Raw genomic sequence first — 19,480 nt, 5'->3', positions numbered from 1 at the left:
ACCAGTGTTGTAGGTCCAATTACCTTGCCCTTGCTCGTTCTCGACACGGGCTATGAGTTTTTGCTTGGGGGAAAAAATCAACCAAGGAAGACAGCCCTCGGATTCCAAGTGAAGCTTGGAAGATGACAACTGGTTGCGTTGCGGAAACTGCGACTCAGATACAAGTAAAGTAGAATTGCGGCTGGGCTGGGAAACCCCAAAATTGTCTCCAAGGAAGTCTCAAGTGGTTTGATCGGAATGAGGAATCATACGGGAATAGTCACACAGAAAGGAGGAGGTGAGGAAAGAGATGAGGAGAGATGAGGAAAGAGGGGAGAAAAAAGGCGAGGAAAGAGGCGAGTAAAGAGGCGAGGAAAGAGGTCAGGAAAGAGGTGAGGAAGGAACAGGAGGTTGGGCTAAAGAAGAGAATATGACGAGGGAGCAGGAGGAGAGAATAGGAGAGAAGGGCCCTGTCAGATGGGCGGGTTTGTTCGAGGTCTACTCGCAAAGTCGAGGCTCTCAAGATGTCAGCTCCTTCCTTGGAAGAACCATTGAAGCCTTTGACGGCTCAATACACGGTGTACAATAGATTCGCATTGAACAACGAGAGCCTGATCATATTTGAAAGCGGGTGGACAGCCAGCGGGAAAAAAGCAAACCGATGCTTGAGCGTGCGTGACTGCCATCAGTACGGTATTGCACTGGAACGGGTTTGTCCACCATGTATCGATAGCAAGCGCGTGTTCTATTGCTTCCCATATTGACATCCGATGCTAAATTCTTGTTCTTCTATCATTTCAACTCGAAACCCCCTCTCACAATGGCCTTCCAAATCAAGTTCTTATACGGAGTCGCACGCAGAACAAATCGAATCGAATATATGTAGGCCTCAACATGGCTTGCCGTCAGTCTCTCCATATCGCAAACGTGAGAGAACACGTCGTATAAAGCCCGAAGCACAATGCATAGAAAAGGAAAAATATGGCTACAACAATCTAGTCGAGGAAGGTAAACAGATGGGTGTGGAGAACATTCATGGCTCTCGTGGCGTCCCGGGCATCGATGACACATGAGATATTGATCTCACTCGCACCTACAAGCTGTTAGATGATGATGATTCGGGGCCAGCTAGGCCAGTGGTGGGAGGACATGATGTTAGACAACCAACTACTCACCTTGAGAGATCATTTCCAGATTGACACTGTGTTCACCCAATGTCGAGAACATGCGTCCAGCGATGCCGATCATGTTCTTCATCTCGGCACCAACCAGACTCAGGATAGCCATGTCATGGAGGATGCTCACATCGCCGCACTCCTCCAGCTCAAGGTGTGCTTTGTCGAGATGACCTGCCGAAGAGTTGCCCGCGTGGATGGCCATGGAGACGTGGACCTCGCTGGTGGAAATGAGATCCACCGAGATCTGGTGCCGGTCGAGGATGGAGAAGACGCGGGCAAAGAAGCCGTGCGATATAGACCGTTTGTTGGAGTGGACGTTGATCACGGAAATTTTGTCCTTGATGGTCACCGCCGTCGGACGCTTCGGCTTCTTCCGTTGCGCCGGGTCGGACCACACGGAGCGCTGGATCTGGTGGCCCGCGGTGAGGACGGGGTCCGGGATGACGATGGTGCCGATACCTGTCGGGTTCTTGACGTTCTTGATTCGGATGGGGATCGGCGGGTTGGCGTAGATGACTTGGTCCATGGTGAGATGGTGGATGACCTCGGACCCGTAAAATGTCAGCTCGGCCGCCTCGGCCGGCGTAATGGATGTCAACAACCGCGCAGTCGGGACCTTGGTCGGATCGGCCGTGAAAATCCCATCCACCTCCTTCCACACCTGCAGCTCGGCCGCCTTGAGGCCCACGGCGCAGAGGGCGGCGCAGAGGTCGGTGTACCCACGGCCAATGTCGCCGTCGATGAGGCTGCCGGGTACGTTACCGAAGAACCCGGTGACGACAGGAACCTTGTGTCCACAAGCCAGTATCTTCTTCCGGAACACAGCCGTGGTCTCCTGGTAGAAAGCGGCGTCCAACCGGGTAGATGTGCCGCAGTGCAGGGCATCGCTCATATCGACGTACGCCGCGTCGACGCCGTTGTCCCTGAGCATGGTAGACATGAACCGACAGCTCAGCTTCTCACCAAAGCTGATGACCCGGTCTTTCGACCTCGCATTAACCTCGAGCTTGAAGCGCTTCGCAGCAACAACGTATTCGATGAGCTCCTGACATTCGGCCTCGATGTCCCTTGACAGCTCTTCCCGCAGTTCGGGGTCCCGGATATAAGACTGCACGGCGTTCACATGCTCGCTGCTGATTTCGAGAACCAGGCTTTTTACCTGCTCCACGATATTTTGCTGCAAGTCCTCATCGTGACTCGCCGCGGCAATGCTCTTGAGTTTATTGAAGACGCCGAGAAGGCTTCAATGGAGCTTGTTAGCCACGGAGAACTCTCGGCTGCAAGACATGAAGTAGCGGTCGCCATAAGGATGGTGAGAACCAAAACATGTGAAATGACTCACCGGCTGGTGGTGCCCTCGGCCTTTTTGCCTGTACTTCTTGCCGAGCAGACGACAACAACTCTATTCTGCGACAGGTTTGCCCTGATTCCCAATGTCAGAAGCCGAGATTTGGTAAGGAGTGAAACTAGGAACATGGGAATGAAGGCCAGGGTAACGTTGTTTACTTTACTATATCAAGCGCGATCTAGTTAGAGCATCCCGTCGTTAGCTTTCATGAGTCTTGCGCTCATCTCATTGCAGGACTGAAGCGAGGGAACATTGACTGAGACAAACCTTGACCGGAAACTTGCCCACACTTGTGCCGCCGAACTTCTGGACTATCCATCCATGGTCGGGTGAGTTGCCGAGCAATTGGGTGCCCATGATGAGCAGGTCGGGGGGGATATCTCGGCCCACGATGCTGTACGTTCTCTAATCCACCTCCGTCCGTGGCTCAATGGTTATCCAAGTAAACGGGAGTGTGGAACGGCGCCGATGGTGGGGTTGAAAGCTAATGATGTGATGTAATGGCCGTTGAGGGTGCAGTTCAAATAATTTGCCTAGCTCCCAGTGGTGTATCTGCAAGATATGGTCGGGCAGGGAAGTCTCGGCCGAAGGTGAGGTAGACCCGGACTGGCGCGGTAGCTGAAAGAAAGGATGAAGACAGACGCCGTATTAAAAATGACGAACTCGGCGAAAAGACACCAGAATGTTTAGCTACCAGAATCAACAATGGGGCCGGTCGTCTCCGGCTGTAAAAAAGGAAAGTCGTCGCCTCACTGTGTTAGTCACTAATTTTTTCCCTCAAATTTTTCCTTGTACTTTTTTTTTGGTTTGAAAAACTGCTTTGGGCTTCAACGAGGGTTATGTGGCAGACGGTTCCGTTTCGGATCCACCGACGTTAGTTCATGCGTGTGCCGAGTCTGCTGAGTCGTGCCGAGAACGGAACTTGGGGCAAGGTACTCGCAGACAAGTATTTACACATATGATTTCTGCATGAAAGGTACCTTGTTTCGGAAGCCGTATAGTATCTCGAGAGACATGGTCCAGTGGGCCATACTGAATCGGCATCGGTAGAATAGAACCGTCGCCGACCGGCAGACAAGTATCATCACGGTATTTCTTCGTACTCACAGAGCTGATATACTACTATTCGTATATCCCATTGCGGAAACTTCAGTCCAGACAAGCATAAAAGACGCTGCCTGTTCACCTCTGCATTTTCAGATCCATCTTTTAGGATACAATTAACAAGCTTCAACTAACTGATCATTAGCCCTTTCTCAACGACACTGGTAGCCAACCGGTATTGATACATCCAGGCTCCGCATCTCGCCCAGAGACGAGGTCGTCGATGAATCCAAACCTGCTGCTTAACCGCACTTCGTAAGGTATCTCACCCAACCCAGGAACCCCAACGCATCCCCCACCCTCATAAAGGCTTCGGAGGGTCACAAAATACCGCCCGTATATGCATAGAACGCCCGGTGAAATCTGACTCCGAACCCCCGGAACAAACCCAAGAGCAAAACCTCCATAGACCCAAACCTGGCCCGGATTACTACACGCACCAACCCTGGCCTCCCCTTTTCCAAATGTAGCGGAAATATTGTTGTTCGCGTCCCTCAGTCATACAGTCATTCCATCATGCTGTCATAGTCACCCAGTACCACGTCGCATATAAAGGCAGGTCAGTCGACATAACAGATGCGCCCTCCCCCACCAAAGGGCGTCGCGATGCGCCATGGCGCAACCTAATGACTCCTTTGTATAGTATTAACGACGTAGTTCATGTCCGGGGAAGCGTCTCGGGCTATTGTTCGACCGTTGGCGCAGGGAGGAGGGCCTGCTCGTCATCGCCTTGTGGAAACGTGTATTTTTCCATGGGAAACTCTTCCTCGGGCGTGCGGATGCCAATGCCACTGTCGTCTGGATTCGTCGACCCGCCCAGTCCCGGGTGATCTGTCTGGGGTGCCGGAGGTGCTGATGGGAAGGGAGCCTTGTCAGGCTGGGCTTGTGATAGGTTAGAAAAGTTGAAGTCATCGCTGCCACTGCTATAGCGTGATCCCGGGCCGTGCGTCTGCGTCGCGTCTTTGGCTGCCACTGGTTCATTCGCAGTCGCCATTGGCTCCTCCTCCCTCGAGGACTTCATCTTCATGAAGCCCCCTTTTTCGGCGAGGAACGACACCATTTCGTCGAGCCAGCACTTGGTCACCCACCACGCCCCGAAGCTCTTTCCTTGGGCCATAGTGAGGTCTCTCATCACCGCTGTTCCGACCCGCTGCACTCCATAGACGATATCGGCAGGTTGCGCGAAGGGGAAGCGCTCCGGGAGCGACTTGAGCAATGCGACCCATCGATCCAGCACATTCTCTGTCGATGAGCTCGCAGCAACTTCAGACTGCGACCCTTTCCGTGCCGCAATATCCCCGTACACCGTCAGGCATTCCACCTCCCATGGCACGTCTTGAGGATCCACGAGATCTCGTATTTCCGAGACCATAAGATTGACCAAGTGATCCATCGCCCCTGTGGCTACTGATTCGGCCACTTTCCTCACCGACACCATGGTGATCCAGTCCAGGTACATCTGGTCCCGGTTGGCCGGGTTGGAGAGCATGTTCGCCGCCGCATGCGCTGTAATGTTGACCTTGAGTGCCCTGTCAAGCAGAGCCGAGAACAACGTGGCAGGTGCCTCCTTTGCCCTTGCCACATGCAACGGTTGCCCCTGGAAAGCCTCCCTGATATGTGGCACTAGTTTCACGGAAATGTTGCGCAGAGTATCCATCACCGGCTTTGGTACTACTTGAAGTGTGAGCCCGGCCACGATCTGCATCATGCGTTGGTATAGAACGAAGTCACACTCCTCGATCCAAGGAGCGATGTCGGGGTGGCTGAAGAGCTTTTGCACTGGCATCGTCAGAGTGCCTTGGAATGAAGTATAGAGATGGAATAGTGTCTTTTCTTTGCAAAACCGGACGCATTCGACAAGCGATGTGCAGTGGGATCGATAGAGAGCAGAAAGACTCTTCGCTGCATCAGGGTCCGTCCCGTCAGGTAAGAAGGGTTCGATGCGAGGTAGGGCGAGAGGTTCGGCATTATTAAACCCAGAGTCTTCCTGTTCCGATGGGAAGCTGAGTTCTAGAGCAACCTTGGTTGTGGATGTATGTAATTGATCGGCGGACGTAAGTTCGGGAACACTGTAAAAGCTGTGAGATGGCCTATGCCTCTTCACTCGCATGGTAGGGCTCTGGCTGCGCCGCGCACGTGCACTTGTCGTCTGCGCTCTCTTCTCGGATGATGCGGCCCTTGTAGTCTTACTAGGGGCTGTGCTTGCACTCCGGCCCAAGTTGGAAACCGTCGAGGTGATGGGAACCGGAACCTCTGATTGCCGCAAATCCGGTTGATCATCCACTAGATGGAAGTTCACATAGTGATATTTTGACTCGCCACGGACACCCAGCCGCCTTGTTTTCAAGCCAGGGAACAGAACGCGGACGAGCTTGCCGAAACTCGCCGGGTTAAGAACAGTAATCCGCTCAGTCGCGCACCGAGACGCGTAGTTGGCATACACGCGACCTCGAGGAACCGAACCCTTGCCATTCGAGCATACCGAGTTGATCCAGAGCATGGCGAAAACCTGCCGTGTCCGTTCCGAATTCGGGCCCCTCTCGTTGCCGTGCAGCTCCTTGGCCACATCCTGCAGGTCCCGGTGCTTGTTCGCATTGAACAGGTGGCGCATTTCCAGCTCATTATTCGCACTGGACTTGGGTGCGGTGGACTTGACCACGGTCGGGCCGCTAGCCATCGAGTCGCGGTCGTCCACGTCCTCCCGTTCCAACATTTGACTATCCTCGGTAAAGCTGTTGGTCACCATGCTGTCGCTGGGTTGAGAATGGCTCGGCATTGACTGTTGATGAAATGATACGGAATGATTCATGTGGCCATTCACTGCCGGGACTATCGGGTACTCGCGGATGCCTTGCATGTGCGCTGCAGCTTGCAGCATCATGGGGTCGGCCGATAGGCGTGGTGCTGGTGCGATGGGTTTAGGATGCCGTTGATCGTTGTTGACCCACTGCGCAGAGTAGATCTCCTGGGCATCGGTATAGTTATGCTGCTCGAGGCCCGGTTGCGTGGTGACAGAGACTGTTGAGCCTCGAGACTGCGGCCTCTTCCTCATTAGACCCGGTGCAGTGGGGTCTATGTTTAAATGGGATCAGCATGCGGACACGGAATCACCGCACGGAAAGGAAACGTGGACATTATATCTGAATTTCGTTCGCCTTACCTTGTTCCATACTACCCCGACCTTGTTACCTCAATGCTGGCAGCTGATTGTCGATAACAACAAGTGCTTGGCGGCGCAATTGCTGGGACCAAATATGCCAAACAATTGCATACGGACAAAGTAATAGCTAAAGGAAACAAAGGAAACAATCCTCTAAGCGCTCCTTGACGGGCGACACCAGGCGGCAATAGAAAATGTGCTGTGCACCCTTGTCGACGATGCGGTCCTGGCGAGTGGTTATGAAGGTGAGGAGGGAAAAGTGATGTTTTGGCGTAGCGTCCAAGATGTTGTTGTTGCTCGGTAACCAAACTTTTCACACTGATTGGGTGCTGTCCATCGAAGTGGACCCGCTATAGTTTGGCCTACGTCACGTGACCATCGTGCTCTGTTATCGCTGAATTCATAGCATGAAAATGGAATGCGTTCTCCACCCATCTCATCTCAGGATTCAACCCCACATTTCAGAGTTCGCTTATCTTATCATTTCTTACATTCGAGTCGGGAAGGTGTTAGCACGCTTGCTGTATAATGGTCGAGTAGTACCTCTTATCTTAGAGACCATTCGCTGGGCTTCAAAGTATACATCGCGCATTTGTACCTCTGTCTGCTAAGTTCAGCCACCCGAGGCCTGACGCAAGGGCACGCATTCCCTGAAAACACAGCGTCATCCTCCCTCTCCATCGTCGCTGAGCTATCAGCTCCCAAATTAAATTCCCCGTCAACTAAACCTACCACTGGTCGCAATTATCCTACTGTCTCAAGCACAGTCCTCTCGCAAATATCAGTGACTACTTTCCATAACCCGCTTGATACCCGATAACCTATTTGACCGTTGGAGTTTGTTACTATTCATTATACTGTTCGTCTGCCCGTCCAGGTCCCATCGCTTAATCTGTGCTTGCGCTCAACATTACCCTAGCATCCATCAAGCACAGCATTCGCTCCAGAACAACAACAAACATGTCTGCCCAAGACCGTTTCCAGCAATATATTCGTCAGCTCGACGGCGAGGTAAATTTCAGCCTTGATGCATAGTTTCTAGCTGACCCCCTCTTTCGGTCTGGTGTGCACTGCTAACGCGTGATGATGACGATCCAGCTTTCGAAATACCCCGTCCTGAACAACATCGAGAAATCTACCAACGTTCCTAAGGCATATGGTGCCGTCGGCTTTGCTGCCCTATACTTCTTCTTCATCATCTTCAACCTTGGTGGGCAGCTTCTGACCAATTTGGCTGGTTTCGCAATTCCATGCTACTACTCCATCCACGCTCTATTTTCGGCCAACAAGGAAGACGATACGCAGTGGCTTACCGTAAGCTGCCCCCCTGCTCCCCTTGGGTACCGGCTTCTTCTTCTCGCTGACACGCTTTCCAGTACTGGGTGGTCTTCTCCTTCCTCACGTAAGAACCAGGAACATACCTCATCGTTGTGGACAGCTGTGTTCCCGGACTAATTTTTTTGCTCTCTAGCCTTGTCGAAAGCTTCATTAACGTCATCTACTGGTTCCCCTTCTACTTCATCTTCAAGTTCATCTTCCTGCTCTGGCTGTCTCTCCCTATGTTCCGGTGAGTTTGATGTGCTTTCGTTCATGCCGCTTGGCGCCGCAGGCTAATACCAAGCTAGGGGAGCCGACATCGTGTTCCATAACTTCATGGCGCCCATGCTGTCCCAGCACTTTGCCAGTTCATCTTCGACCGCTTCGGGCCTGCGTGCCAAGGCTCAGGGCCTCGACAAGAGCGAGTAAAGGCGGCAAGGCCTGACAAGCATGTTGCTGTCTCCTGGCTAGAGCTTTACTGGTTAAGGTTTGCTTGACCTGTATCGCTTTTAATCGATTCTTATGGGGACCATGACCTCCAATCACCTTGCATGAAGAGGCTTGATGAGTAACCCTATTGATGAGGGGTTCTATTTTGCGACGATGGACCACGGTAGTAACTGGCATGCGGTGGCTCGGGATGCGAGACGGCCAAAGTAGATGCACGAGCTCCGATTACGCGCCCTAACAAGTTTCTACTGTATGCTCAGGTTACGATCCTTGAATTACCAATGACAATATCTCAAGATCATCTCTTGTGACTTGATCCACGCTGGAATACTCATCGAGCACATGTCCGTGGGAGTCCATCGCCGTGACGACGAAACTGATAAAGACCTCTGACGCTCCACAAAAATCTAGAGAGTTGCGGCTAAAAAGGGATGATGGAAGTCTGCAAGTCCATGGTAACTAATTTCCAGTCCTCGTTTGGTTCATTAGCTGGTAGTAGATACTGGTGGGAACAAGCAAAAAAATGGGCAAGGTGATTGGAGAATAGTGCAAAAAATAAGTGCTTGCGGTTTGTGTGGATCGAACACACGACCTTAGCATATTCTGAGTCCAGAAGATGTCCCCTGGAACTCTTCAGTGCTACGCTCTCCCAACTGAGCTAAACCCGCCTTGTTGTATGGCTTCCGTCGCTCTCTACCTTGATATAGTGATTTCTGGGTCCCGATACGCGTCCCACCCTGCTTATGCTGCATGCTGTGTCGCATATCGACGCAACGATCCCTCCTGTTACAACCCCTTGCAAGCACGAAGGGAGTTTGCAGTAAATTGTCTTCCGGCGGGTCAACTCGAACGTTCGCTCAACGAAGACACGAACCATGACAATTATGATGTTCATTTGAAATTCACTCAGCCCATAAAATGCCTGCCGCTCGGGTTCACCATTCCTCTCGCTAATCCTAATCGATCGCGTATCCGACAACCGTCCCTCCTTTCTAGACGCGCCAGCTTGGCGAATTGACCAGTCATTAAACAGCAGCTTCGACTCTCCACCCGCAAGCCGAGGACTGCCAACATAGAAGTACGCTCTACACATATGCCCCTGGCGGGCATGTGCTCGCGATGCAACTGAGCCCTCGACAGTCGCGTCTGGCAGCCCCGCTGCTGACAACACCGCCGCTCCTTCTCGTCTTCTACTTGCTTGTCCTATTCCTGGACTTCGCTCACGCTGCCGAAGCCACTGGCTCAGGCATATACTCCCTTAACAAACTCGTCCCGGAAGACACGCTCGACGAAGAGCATGGTCCCGAACCTCCTTACCCATTCGACTTCACCGCGCTCGAACCCGGCCTTGTCAGGAGGGCCCCTCCGGGAATAACTGGACTTCTGAATAATGTCAGAGAGAATCGGAATGTGCGCCCGGGGGAAACGGAGCACTTTGTCTTCGAGGCAGTTCACATCTTCGCGGGCATGGATGATGACAATAATACTAGCGACGATGACGGGCCCACGAAGTCCATTCAGGCACGGGGCTATGGTAATGAAACGCTGCTCTATAATCTCAATGGACCGGAGGAAGAGCCTAGGTCGCGCAGGCCGAGCCTTGCACCTGTTTTGCACCGCAGGCAACGGAACCCAAAGACAGTATATATCTCTGCAACCACATGCATGCAACCACAACGGAATACCAATACGTCTATGGACCCGCCACAAATCAGTTTGTTCGTTTCTACATCGGAAGACAATCAGAAGCCTGGTCCAGATTCGCCCCGTTCCGAGCGTCTTTTCGAAGCCTTTGACGAGGGAGCCGTGAAGCTAAGCGTCAATGCTACTGGGGATGTCTTTTTCAGCATTTCTGCCCCCATGAGAAACGACGAGCTGTTTGAGGGTGACTGGAACTTTGACGTCGCTGTCTCAACCGATGCGTTCTTCCACAGCTATGAGGATACTTCGGGCGGGCTGTTATGGGTGGACAGTGATTCCAGTGCTGCGGTCCTCACAACCCGTAACCTTACTGATACATACGACGCCGAAAGGGTCCAGAAGATCATGGACAGCGGACCTCAATATGTCATGTTTGTTGACAATAGAGATGGTTTGGCCACGAGGGGTGTTAGGCGTTCTATGTGCGGGCTGTCTCGATACGCCCCAATGTCCGCTAAAGTTGCGGGACCCTTTGGTGACAAGGCCACAACGTTCCTGACTACTAGAGGCCCAGGAGGCTTACCGAAGCAACAATTCCACTTCACCAACTTAAATCCAAAGAGCACATATCTGGGCTTTCTAGCATATACTGGCACGGAGCCCCTGAAGCGCCAGCTCGGCAATCGTCCCGGTGGTGGAGGCCAAGTCTTCCAGGCCACAGAGTTTGAGACAAAGGAAGGTAAGAGACGCATGCGCATCCCATTATCGCAGTGATCCCCTGGCTGATTAGCACTGTTGCAGGCGATAACTGTAAAATCATCACGAACCTGGATTTTTGTAATGACACCGAATACGCCGTCCCCGCGAACGACGACAGGTTCACTATCGCTGAGCTTGCCCAGTTCTACGACGACATGGCCAGGGACAGTTATCGCTATTTCGAGCGGCAGCTTGCGCAAGTCGCCTGCGAGGCTCCCCCGGAGCAGCGCTACTCCCTGGCTCGGAACTGTACCGACTGCGCGGTGGCCTATAAGAAGTGGCTTTGCTCCGTCCTCATACCGCGCTGTGAAGATTTCTCGAGCGACAACGCTTTCTCTCTGGTCCGGAACGTGAACCAATCTTTCCCCAACGGCACTCGTTTGCCCGACAGCGTTATTTCCCAGTTTCCGGGCAGCAAGCATCAAAAATCCCGGCATGCACGCATAGACGAGGAGGTCCAGCCAGGTCCGTATCGCGAGGTTTTGCCGTGCGAGGACCTGTGCTATGACCTCGTGCGCAATTGCCCTGCGTCGCTCCAGTTCAGCTGTCCTCGGCCCAAGCAGGCAATGTTTAACTCGAGCTACCAGGTCCGCGGGGATGGGTTGACCTGCAACTTCCCCGGGTCAGTTCACAACCCGTCTGGCTCCTCAATGTTGACTGCATCGTGGACTGTGTTCTGGGTGGCTACTCTCGCAGGTATTGGTATGGCCTCGCTTTGATAGGGGAGGCTGGGAATGACTATCGACTTTCCGCTGGCGTTTAGGTTCGCAGTGTCGTCCAACTGGGCCAAGGACGGTGTATGAACAGGGGTATTGCATCGCATGGCGTTGGTGTTTCTCGGTCTCATTCGTTTGGATGGGATTACCTCGGCATTGTTAGAGTATAGAATTCCCATTTGACTTGATGTCTATGGTGATAGTAATACATGTATAATGAACAGTTACCCGATAGTCGCACAAATAGGCTTCCTCCGCATCGCAAGCGCTATTAGGGAAAGAATAGCCAGTCTTCGGAGGCCTTGGACCATCCTACCATGGTATTTTTCGTGCGATCTTGTGACAAGACCGCTGCCCTTCCTCCGTCACGGCGAAGACCCATTCCCTCCTCAGCCAGTTGTGTTTTGTTCGTAACATGGAGTCATATGACTTGGTACAATGAGTAGAAGTTCGCTTGGACTTTTTCTCGGCGAAGTTCTCTCCAGAGTCGTGCGGATTCGTCCGCAGCGGTATACCAGGTGTTGTACATGTCGCCTATTTTCCTCTGCTTCCACTCTCACCTCTTTCGCTCGTCCGCCTGGCTCTGCGACTGATCGGGCTGCGTAGTCAGGCGTGCAACCTGTGCTTCGAGGTCGGTAATTGTTGCGGTCTTTTCTGCCCGAATTTCATCTTGCTCCAGCTTGACCCATAGCAGGTACATGACTTGGTAGGTCAGGGTCGCCATCAGGAGAACCTTAAGCACGGGTCGCGTAAAAGTCTTGTAGAAGTTGGCCTGTTCGTACCCACTCCGCACGGTTAGCAATAGTTTTTACATGTCGATGTAAACGATTGGGGCGGGGTCGTTCTCATGGGAAGGCGTAACAGACCACCGCCGAAGGAGGTTTTCCCTCTGTCGCATAGAGTCGTCTTGCGCGGGTTTGCCATGTGGCACGTGTTTGGAATTGTGACCGTGGGCCCAATGCCCTGGGCATTGAACGGGCCATTCTCAGAGCAGACATGATGTATGTAGCTTCGTGTTAAGCATTTGGAAGGCGGGCGAGTCGCAAGTCGATCAAGCAGCAAACCAGTTATAAGCTCCATACATGAGGGCGGCGTCCATAATCAACGTTTGGTGTGGCTGAAGCTCCTGATATATCCAGGGCCCTGTGGCTGTGCCTCCCCGCATTCCCATCAGCATGTGGAGTGGGGGTGTACATTTGACATGTACATGCAATCTATCGCCCATACCTTAATGGCCAATCGGAGGCCGCGATAACAAGTCGAACAACGACGTGTCCCCAAGCTCATGCCGCAAGCAGTGTCGCGACATTATCTCCAACCCATCCCAACCATCGCCACTCTGTAAATCTATCGCTTTTCGAATCATATAAGGGTCAGACATACTCTCGCTTTGTCGATACAGACCGAAAAAACAGCAAATCTACTTCTTCTAAATCTATCAGAGATCTAAGTTCTGGCTGAAGTTGATATCCTGTTGCTACCTGTGCGCGCACACGCTGCAGCAACACAAACCTATACTCTCCTTTTTATTGCCCCTTTCCAACTCTCACGTTTTTAACTATGGTACGTTGACGTATATTGACAAGAAATCCAATATCTATTATTGTTATTATTATTTCACTCTGTCTTCGTATTCCCAACTAACTGCTCTCTTTCCCGTCTTGCAGGCTCAGACACTTCAGCAGCGCCGCGCGAACGCCAAGTTTGCAAAACTAAATGAAGCTCGCATGGGCAAGTCAGAAGTTCTGGTCAAGCCGCGTGCAAAGGAAACCCCCAAGTCTCCCATCTCCCGTGTCTGGCTCGGTATGTCTAGCTGGCCCAGTTATCTACTCACTAGTCATTATCCCAATTCACACGGGACCATCCTCAGCCAATTGACATCACCCGGCTCTTGAATGCCCTTTCACTAACTTGCCACAGGTGTTCTCTGCTTCATTCTTATCGGCGGTCTCTTCTTCGATCCTTTGGCGCGTTTGTTCGGGTTTTAAATATGGAGCGACGGCTTTGAAATATGCGCAAAACATAATGTGGTGCGTGCCCGAGGACTGTTGGGTGAACTTGAAAGAGTCGAACAACATGGCTCCCTGGAGGAGAGTGTATCATACATTACAGTACAGGAGCGTCGCTCCGGCCAGTAGTGGAAGGGCCCAAATTGGGTCATTATAGGCCCCCTGGATACTCAGCCTGGCTTGGATCGTCAGGAGACGCCGCGCGACATCCAATACTTGTTCGGGGACGGGAGAGCATATCATTACTTGCAGGCAACAATGGATCGATTATGAATTTGCGTCTTGGCCCGTTGTGGTGCTCTTGTGACACGATATACACAGTGATCAACATTTTGTTTTGTGCTCCTAAACGCCATGGCTGGTAAAGATGCAGAGGCTAACCACAGAAGTAAAATAAAGCAAGTTCCGGAGTGCTCTTCCCATAGTACTTTTTGATCAGGCCCCCAGTCCCCTACGCGCGCCTCCACCATCCCACTTCATTTGCATCCCGGCGTTGAACTGCTTCTCCAGGTCCTGGTTGACCTTGCTGATGTCAACCTTGTTTTTGGTCGTGTGCTGGGGATGAGTGGAGGTGCCGGCTCCCTTCTTGCCCCCGCCGAGGAGTTTGAGGAACTTCTTCTGTCGTTCAGCCCCGCCGTCCAGGCCACTGACGTTCCACTGTTCACCGTCATCAGTTCCCGCCTCTTTTGTGCTCGGCTGGGACACCTCGGGCTCGGCCGACGACTTGCGCTTCTTCTTTTGTTCCTTCTTGTTATCTGGAGTTTCCTTCTGGCCGCTCGGGGTCTCCAGGCTGTTGCCCTCGCCCTTGCGCGTTTTCTTTTCCTTCGTCTTCTTCTTCTTCTTTTCCCTCGACGTGTCCTTCTCGACAGACTTGGGGGCCACTTCAGGGGATTCTTCCGCTTGCTGTGATTCTTCCTTAGAGGACTCCGCCTTCTTTCCTTTTGCCTTTCGCTTTGCCTCTGAAACGTGGGTTTTGGTGAGCTCTTCGGGTACAGTCTCCGTATTAACTAGCTTGGCTTCCATTACGACATCGCCATCGGAGTCCTCGGCGGCCTTGTTCTTCTCTGCCTCCAGCGTCTGCAATGGACCGTCAGTACCAAAACACGAGTTTGTTCTGAGAAGATGAATATACCTCTGTATGTCTCTTCATCAGAATACGGCACCGGGCGCGAAGAACATCAGCCTCGTGGAGTAGCTTCTTCCCCTTTTCTTCCAGCTTGTCGGCCTTGCTCATCATGCGCTTCCTCCGCTTCTCCATCCTACGCAGGTCGTTTTCTGACTTTGTCTGCTTGTCCTGACCTCGCTCTTCGCCAACGCACTCTGCGGAATCGCGTGCACCCTTGCGCTTGATTTTGCGCTCTGTCGGATTGGCACGTTGGTCAGCATCAGAAGTCATCCTCGGGATTGCTTAACGCCTCACTTCGCACCCGCCCAATCATGGTAAGGGTACATCTGAAGGGTGATGTCGAAAGACGGCAAAGTGCGGGTAAAGGGAAGACGAAAGGCCGAAAGGGATGGTGATGCTGGGATAAGTGGCAGACCAGTCAGTTGACGTACCCTTATCTTCGGCCTCGCGCTGTATCTTGACAGGATCACGTCCCGCGCTGTCATTCGACTCCGTCATCCTGGCAACTCGCGCAACTCGTGGGTAGATATAGCCAAACTCCTTTTTCTGTCCTAATTGATTTCTTTTTTTTTAAAAAAAAAAAAAAAAAAAAAAGAAGAAAACCCTTGTTGGTACTGCTGGTTGAAGATTATCGATCATGGCATGGTGTGGAAAAATAATATTTTGCCGGGCGGTGAGTCGCATGCTACTTTACAATGTACTTCGTTGGTAGGCACACGCCGCGTGCTCTTTACCGCGATACCACGACCCCTAGAACCCCTCAGCCCTTAACAAATCATCGTCGCAAATCCACACATGACCAAATTTCCAATGATAATGATGACGACCATCCAATTATTTAGGTAAGTGACACCTCCATTTGTTTGTTTGTTTCGCTACGTCACTTCTCCGGTGAGACCCCCGTTGCCTACCACCGGTGGAGAGCACGCGACACGACGAAGAGTTTTCAGGGGGTGCATTCCGAGCAATCGATGGATACGTCTCTTTTGTGGTTACCATGGCCTTAGTGTACACTACCTAGGTAGGTACCTACCTAGGGAGGTATAGTACCTACATCATGACGGTTGTCAATCATCATATGAGATGAAAGCAGTCGGTTGAAATAGAGGGTTATAAATAGGCTTAGAGGACCTATTCAGAAACCCTTACTTTACTCTTCGACCTGTTTCTGCCTCGAGTCGTCCCACTTACTGCTCCAAGCGGTAGTCCGACAAACGATAGACGTCGATCATACACTACCTACCTACCTACGAAGTAGGTACTTCGTACGTTGTATGTAGCTACCTAGTAATTACGGCGAGAGAGGACAAGAGATCAATGAACCCCCGTGCTTTCAGAATCTGGGTGGGTTTATGGCTCATCCCACGAGGCATACCGGCGAGGTCTGTCATTTCCCATGGCTCGGATCCGCTCCCTTTCCATGCAGCACCAATGCCCAGTTCCCGGGTACGGTACGTTAAAGTGATTCAACATTACTGTACACGCAGGGATTGTGCTGCATATCAGGAAGGCATATCCTTCCAGGATTGGACTAGAAGAATGCGCACTGCAGCCCCTGTGTGTGACTCAGGAATGCTGGCTGGGTTTGGTGAAGCAGGGTCCTTTACTGGCCAGTCAGAACGTTAAACGCCTTTCGGGTTCGTCGTATTTAACTCGGCACCCTGGACCCTCTTTTTGGGCTGAGAAGGGGGTTCAAATCAGCCTCGGGGCTACGTCGCGACTTTCTATTCGTACATCGCGCGCCCTTCATTTCCATTTCCGTCTCTGGTTAAAACCAGTGGAACTACCTAGATGCAGGTAAAAATACATCTATCTCCACGAACCGATCTTCAATGCCTTCCGGGTGCAGTCACATACTCTTCTGGCGCTGTATGCTGCGACTCTACGGTACAAGCCTACTCCGCGTCCTCCGCCAATTCATCTACCCAAGGCACCCTCCAATTTGCTCGACAAATTCCCAAATGCAGCCAAGACCATAGCTCTTTAAGACATGGCTCGTCCTACTCGTATTGTACGTTGTATATGTTTCTTGTCCACCGTCAAGGCACTACTAGGTATGTCACATGTCACACCACTGTTGTCACAGAGTACCGCTGCATGTACACGTGTTAGGTCGTGTACTCCATCTACACAATCAACGTCCTTCGTAGGGCTACCGAGCTGCGTACATGAGACGGACTCATGCTACATCCGCACTAGAATCTGCGCTAGAGAGCATCCTTGGTATGTTCTGCGGAATGATCAGCATAGAAACTCAATCGAAAGGGTACCTACATATTTCTCATCGTCTGAAGAAGCTCGGCCTTCGTCTTAACATTGCTCGACTACCAACTCCTGCTCCTGCGAAGAGCCAATGGGACCCTGCTCCGTATACCTAGGCACCCACGGTCCGCCCGTGGTGTCTACCGCTCTTGCTTTTCTTCATCCTGAGGTGTTCGCTCTCCAATCGGGGTTCCCGCAAGACATCTGCCGTACGTTTGCCAAAGACAATTGCCTCAGCTCAGCCCACGGCAGTTCAGTAGATCACCAACCCTCGATTCATTGCGCATGATGTCTTGCTCTTTAACTATCTATAGTCAAATATCCGCCCTTGTGAACCCCAGCATCGCCCCTTCTCGCCGTACTGTACAAGAAGCCGTTGCCTCTTCCACCGTATCACACAAAAGGCGAATCAAGCTGCTGACCACCATTGCGACTCGCCAAGTCTCCAAACCCTCCGCTGAACGGGATTGGGTGGAAGACGGACAGACGGAGCGAGATTTGAGGCTGAGTTTCAGGGCAATGGTCTCTGGCCAGGGGGCAGAGAAGGAATGTGTGTGACCTCGCGCCCGTAACCATAATAAAGGAAACACCTGGGTCAGGAGAACGTCGTGTCTTAGAATCCCCGTCTAATCCCATCCCAAAAGAGCACGCTCTGATTCTATGTATATCCAATAGTACAATACAGTCTAAAATAGGCCCTGACCAGTGTATCCGAAGCCGTACGACGACATGCTGCTGTTACTGGGAGAGGCCATGTCGTAGGGTTGCATCGAGGGGGAGACCACACTCGCGTACGGATTCTGGACGCTGTCGTAGAACGAACGCCTTCCAGCTGCCCAGCGATTTCGCATGTCAGCTTATCGAGATCATACTCGCGAACGTGGAATAAAACTAACAAAGAATGGCACGACTGCGTGGTAAACTAACTCTTCTCGGGGGGTTGTGGATGGACATTGTCATTCCCCTGGCCAAGATTGTAGGGGTATTGCGACTCGTCCTCGTAATACATGTCGTCTCCCCCGCTACTACCGTAACTGAGCGGTTGAGGGTAAGCACCTCCCGGGCAGGCCCCAGCGTTGTATGGGTTCTGCGTCCTCGTGTCGTCCCAGACGTAGTCGCCTCTGCTGCTTCGGCGGCCCTCATACTCGTGACCCCTAGAGACGACGTGTTTTATGCTTATCCCGCCCCAAGGGAGTCCGGACTCATCCTGGTCGGGGCCCAAGTCCGTGGCCGATGGTGTTTGGTAAGCCCGCCCGGCGAGCTCCTTATTTTGAGATTCACGCTCCGCTTTTTCCTTGTTTTCCCGCGCCTTTTCTCCTATACGAGCTGGTCAGTAACCGAGACGCCTAGTAGGTATAGGTAGGAGCAAAGCCGGCATCGGTAGACAATCTCTTACTGAACTTGCGCTGTGCAATCCGATTCTGGATGCGCCTGCGCATCTCAGGGTCTGTGACCTCCGCCCAGTCGTCCGTTTTGAGCGCCTTTGACTTGCCCTTAGACCGTCCGGACTTCGCAGAACTGCCTTCGGATTGACTTGTCCCTTTTGAAGGCATGGTGGTTTCCGTTTCTTCCGAAAGAGGGGCCGGGGGGCGGGGGGCGGGGGGTGGGGGGCCTGAAAGCTGGGCAGTATAAGCAGACCGCTTTCCTGAGGATAATGAATGTGATGCCGGGTATTCGCTGATTCCCAAGTAAAGAGCTGACCTCCTTTGCGGCTTGGGGAGTCCTTTCTCGCCTTGCAAATTGTAGTCTCTAGGATATACTCTCGACGGTGATCCCCGGTAGCTCAAGGCGACTGGGAGATCGTTGGTCAAGGATTGTACTCGGCCGGGAGCAGAGGATGTTGCCCAAGTAAGTCTGTCGAGAATGACGAGATAGGCAAGCTCGATTGCCTGAGGTGAGAGAATATAGGTAGTGAGGAGGGGTATACAAGCAGGGCCGTTTCGTGAGATAAGAGCAAGTGAACTTTACTTAGATTCTGTTGTCGAGGCCTGTACGTCGTGAGTTGCTGAAGATCTTCAACGAGGATAACCGACATTTATGTAGCCCGACAGCTCAAGACAACTTCTCTGGGCATGGGCGGATAGACCAGGGACGAGCAACCATCGACCCTGAAGCAAGGATCAATACGGGTGAATCCGATGAGCCTTGGGACCACTCGTAGGGCAGACTGAAGCCGCGAAGACCGCCGCTAGCAAGTGCCGATTCGCCCAAGGGGCGACCAAGCCGCATAGTGAAGGAGATCAGTTCGAATGGCATGCCTTGACAGGGCATACTTCGTGGGCGGATCTTCCCCGTCGAAATCAAAGGTTTTGAAATCGAAGGTCGATGTACGTCCATAGCCCAAGAAGGGGGAGGGGGTTCAATTCGAAGAGTAAAGGGAGGGGACTAGGTTGCTGAGATGGTGGGCTCAGGCATCCCGCCTTTACCGCAG

General features: G+C 52.3%; 7 protein-coding genes and 1 non-coding gene across 8 annotated transcripts; 3 read left to right on the top strand and 5 right to left on the bottom strand.

Annotated features, from left to right (window-relative positions):
• Positions 1-582: 582 nt before the first annotated feature.
• Positions 583-3,189, bottom strand: ACRALDRAFT_1046250 (uncharacterized protein). The gene is made up of 5 exons (XM_071015443.1): positions 2,773-3,189; positions 2,664-2,683; positions 2,500-2,580; positions 1,155-2,398; positions 583-1,072 (listed from the first exon to the last, which is right to left on the bottom strand). The coding sequence occupies exons 1-5, from the start codon at positions 2,860-2,862 to the stop codon at positions 975-977; spliced, it is 1,533 nt and encodes a 510-aa protein (XP_070879613.1). The 5' UTR covers positions 2,863-3,189; the 3' UTR covers positions 583-974.
• A 488-nt stretch (positions 3,190-3,677) lies between these two features.
• Positions 3,678-6,897, bottom strand: ACRALDRAFT_1038460 (uncharacterized protein). Its single transcript, XM_071015101.1, has 2 exons — positions 6,770-6,897; positions 3,678-6,681 (listed from the first exon to the last, which is right to left on the bottom strand). Exons 1-2 carry the CDS (start codon positions 6,777-6,779, stop codon positions 4,292-4,294), a joined length of 2,400 nt encoding a protein of 799 aa, XP_070879612.1. The 5' UTR covers positions 6,780-6,897; the 3' UTR covers positions 3,678-4,291.
• Positions 6,898-7,729: 832 nt separating this feature from the next.
• Positions 7,730-8,515, top strand: ACRALDRAFT_1066908 (uncharacterized protein; the record flags this gene model as incomplete). The annotated part of the gene is made up of 5 exons (XM_071017400.1): positions 7,730-7,780; positions 7,868-8,083; positions 8,146-8,171; positions 8,241-8,336; positions 8,395-8,515. 5 exons carry the CDS (start codon positions 7,730-7,732, stop codon positions 8,513-8,515), a joined length of 510 nt encoding a protein of 169 aa, XP_070879611.1.
• A 585-nt stretch (positions 8,516-9,100) lies between these two features.
• On the bottom strand, positions 9,101-9,204 carry ACRALDRAFT_t15. The gene has a single exon. It is a non-coding gene; the product is annotated as a tRNA-Phe (tRNA).
• A 451-nt stretch (positions 9,205-9,655) lies between these two features.
• Positions 9,656-11,655, top strand: ACRALDRAFT_2039199 (uncharacterized protein; the record flags this gene model as incomplete). The annotated part of the gene is made up of 2 exons (XM_071020945.1): positions 9,656-10,916; positions 10,979-11,655. The coding sequence occupies 2 exons, from the start codon at positions 9,656-9,658 to the stop codon at positions 11,653-11,655; spliced, it is 1,938 nt and encodes a 645-aa protein (XP_070879610.1).
• Positions 11,656-14,096: 2,441 nt separating this feature from the next.
• Positions 14,097-15,285, bottom strand: ACRALDRAFT_2039198 (uncharacterized protein; the record flags this gene model as incomplete). The annotated part of the gene is made up of 3 exons (XM_071020944.1): positions 14,097-14,738; positions 14,794-15,020; positions 15,219-15,285. 3 exons carry the CDS (start codon positions 15,283-15,285, stop codon positions 14,097-14,099), a joined length of 936 nt encoding a protein of 311 aa, XP_070879609.1.
• A 585-nt stretch (positions 15,286-15,870) lies between these two features.
• On the top strand, positions 15,871-17,666 carry ACRALDRAFT_205485 (uncharacterized protein; the record flags this gene model as incomplete). The annotated part of the gene is made up of 13 exons (XM_071021721.1): positions 15,871-15,879; positions 15,966-16,052; positions 16,125-16,233; positions 16,275-16,400; positions 16,472-16,564; positions 16,637-16,798; positions 16,832-16,866; positions 16,900-16,951; positions 16,987-17,155; positions 17,219-17,258; positions 17,287-17,339; positions 17,391-17,601; positions 17,649-17,666. 13 exons carry the CDS (start codon positions 15,871-15,873, stop codon positions 17,664-17,666), a joined length of 1,164 nt encoding a protein of 387 aa, XP_070879608.1.
• On the bottom strand, positions 17,273-18,618 carry ACRALDRAFT_1059628 (uncharacterized protein). Its single transcript, XM_071016073.1, has 2 exons — positions 18,446-18,618; positions 17,273-18,366 (listed from the first exon to the last, which is right to left on the bottom strand). Exons 1-2 carry the CDS (start codon positions 18,600-18,602, stop codon positions 17,972-17,974), a joined length of 552 nt encoding a protein of 183 aa, XP_070879607.1. The 5' UTR covers positions 18,603-18,618; the 3' UTR covers positions 17,273-17,971.
• Positions 18,619-19,480: the final 862 nt, after the last annotated feature.

This window comes from Sodiomyces alcalophilus (genome assembly GCF_042370955.1).
Source record: "Sodiomyces alcalophilus JCM 7366 unplaced genomic scaffold ACRALscaffold_1, whole genome shotgun sequence".
NCBI classification, from domain to species: Eukaryota; Fungi; Ascomycota; class Sordariomycetes; order Glomerellales; family Plectosphaerellaceae; genus Sodiomyces; species Sodiomyces alcalophilus.
The sequence above is the reverse complement of the archived record's forward strand: the minus strand, read 5'-3'. Positions and strand labels throughout refer to the sequence as shown.

What these genes read in the sequence shown, in the direction of transcription:
- ACRALDRAFT_1046250 (XM_071015443.1), bottom strand. Translation starts at nt 2,862, where the DNA reads ATGGGCACCCAATTGCTCGGCAACTCACCCGACCATGGATGGATAGTC. An exon ending in TGGGCAAGTTTCCGGTCAAG is followed by an intron (nt 2,684 to 2,772) that starts GTTTGTCTCAGT and finishes TGCTCTAACTAG; the next exon opens with ATCGCGCTTGATATAGTAAA. An exon ending in GCCGAGGGCACCACCAGCCG is followed by an intron (nt 2,399 to 2,499) that starts GTGAGTCATTTC and finishes GCTCCATTGAAG; the next exon opens with CCTTCTCGGCGTCTTCAATA.
- ACRALDRAFT_1059628 (XM_071016073.1), bottom strand. Translation starts at nt 18,602, where the DNA reads ATGCCTTCAAAAGGGACAAGTCAATCCGAAGGCAGTTCTGCGAAGTCC. An exon ending in GATTGCACAGCGCAAGTTCA is followed by an intron (nt 18,367 to 18,445) that starts GTAAGAGATTGT and finishes CAGCTCGTATAG; the next exon opens with GAGAAAAGGCGCGGGAAAAC.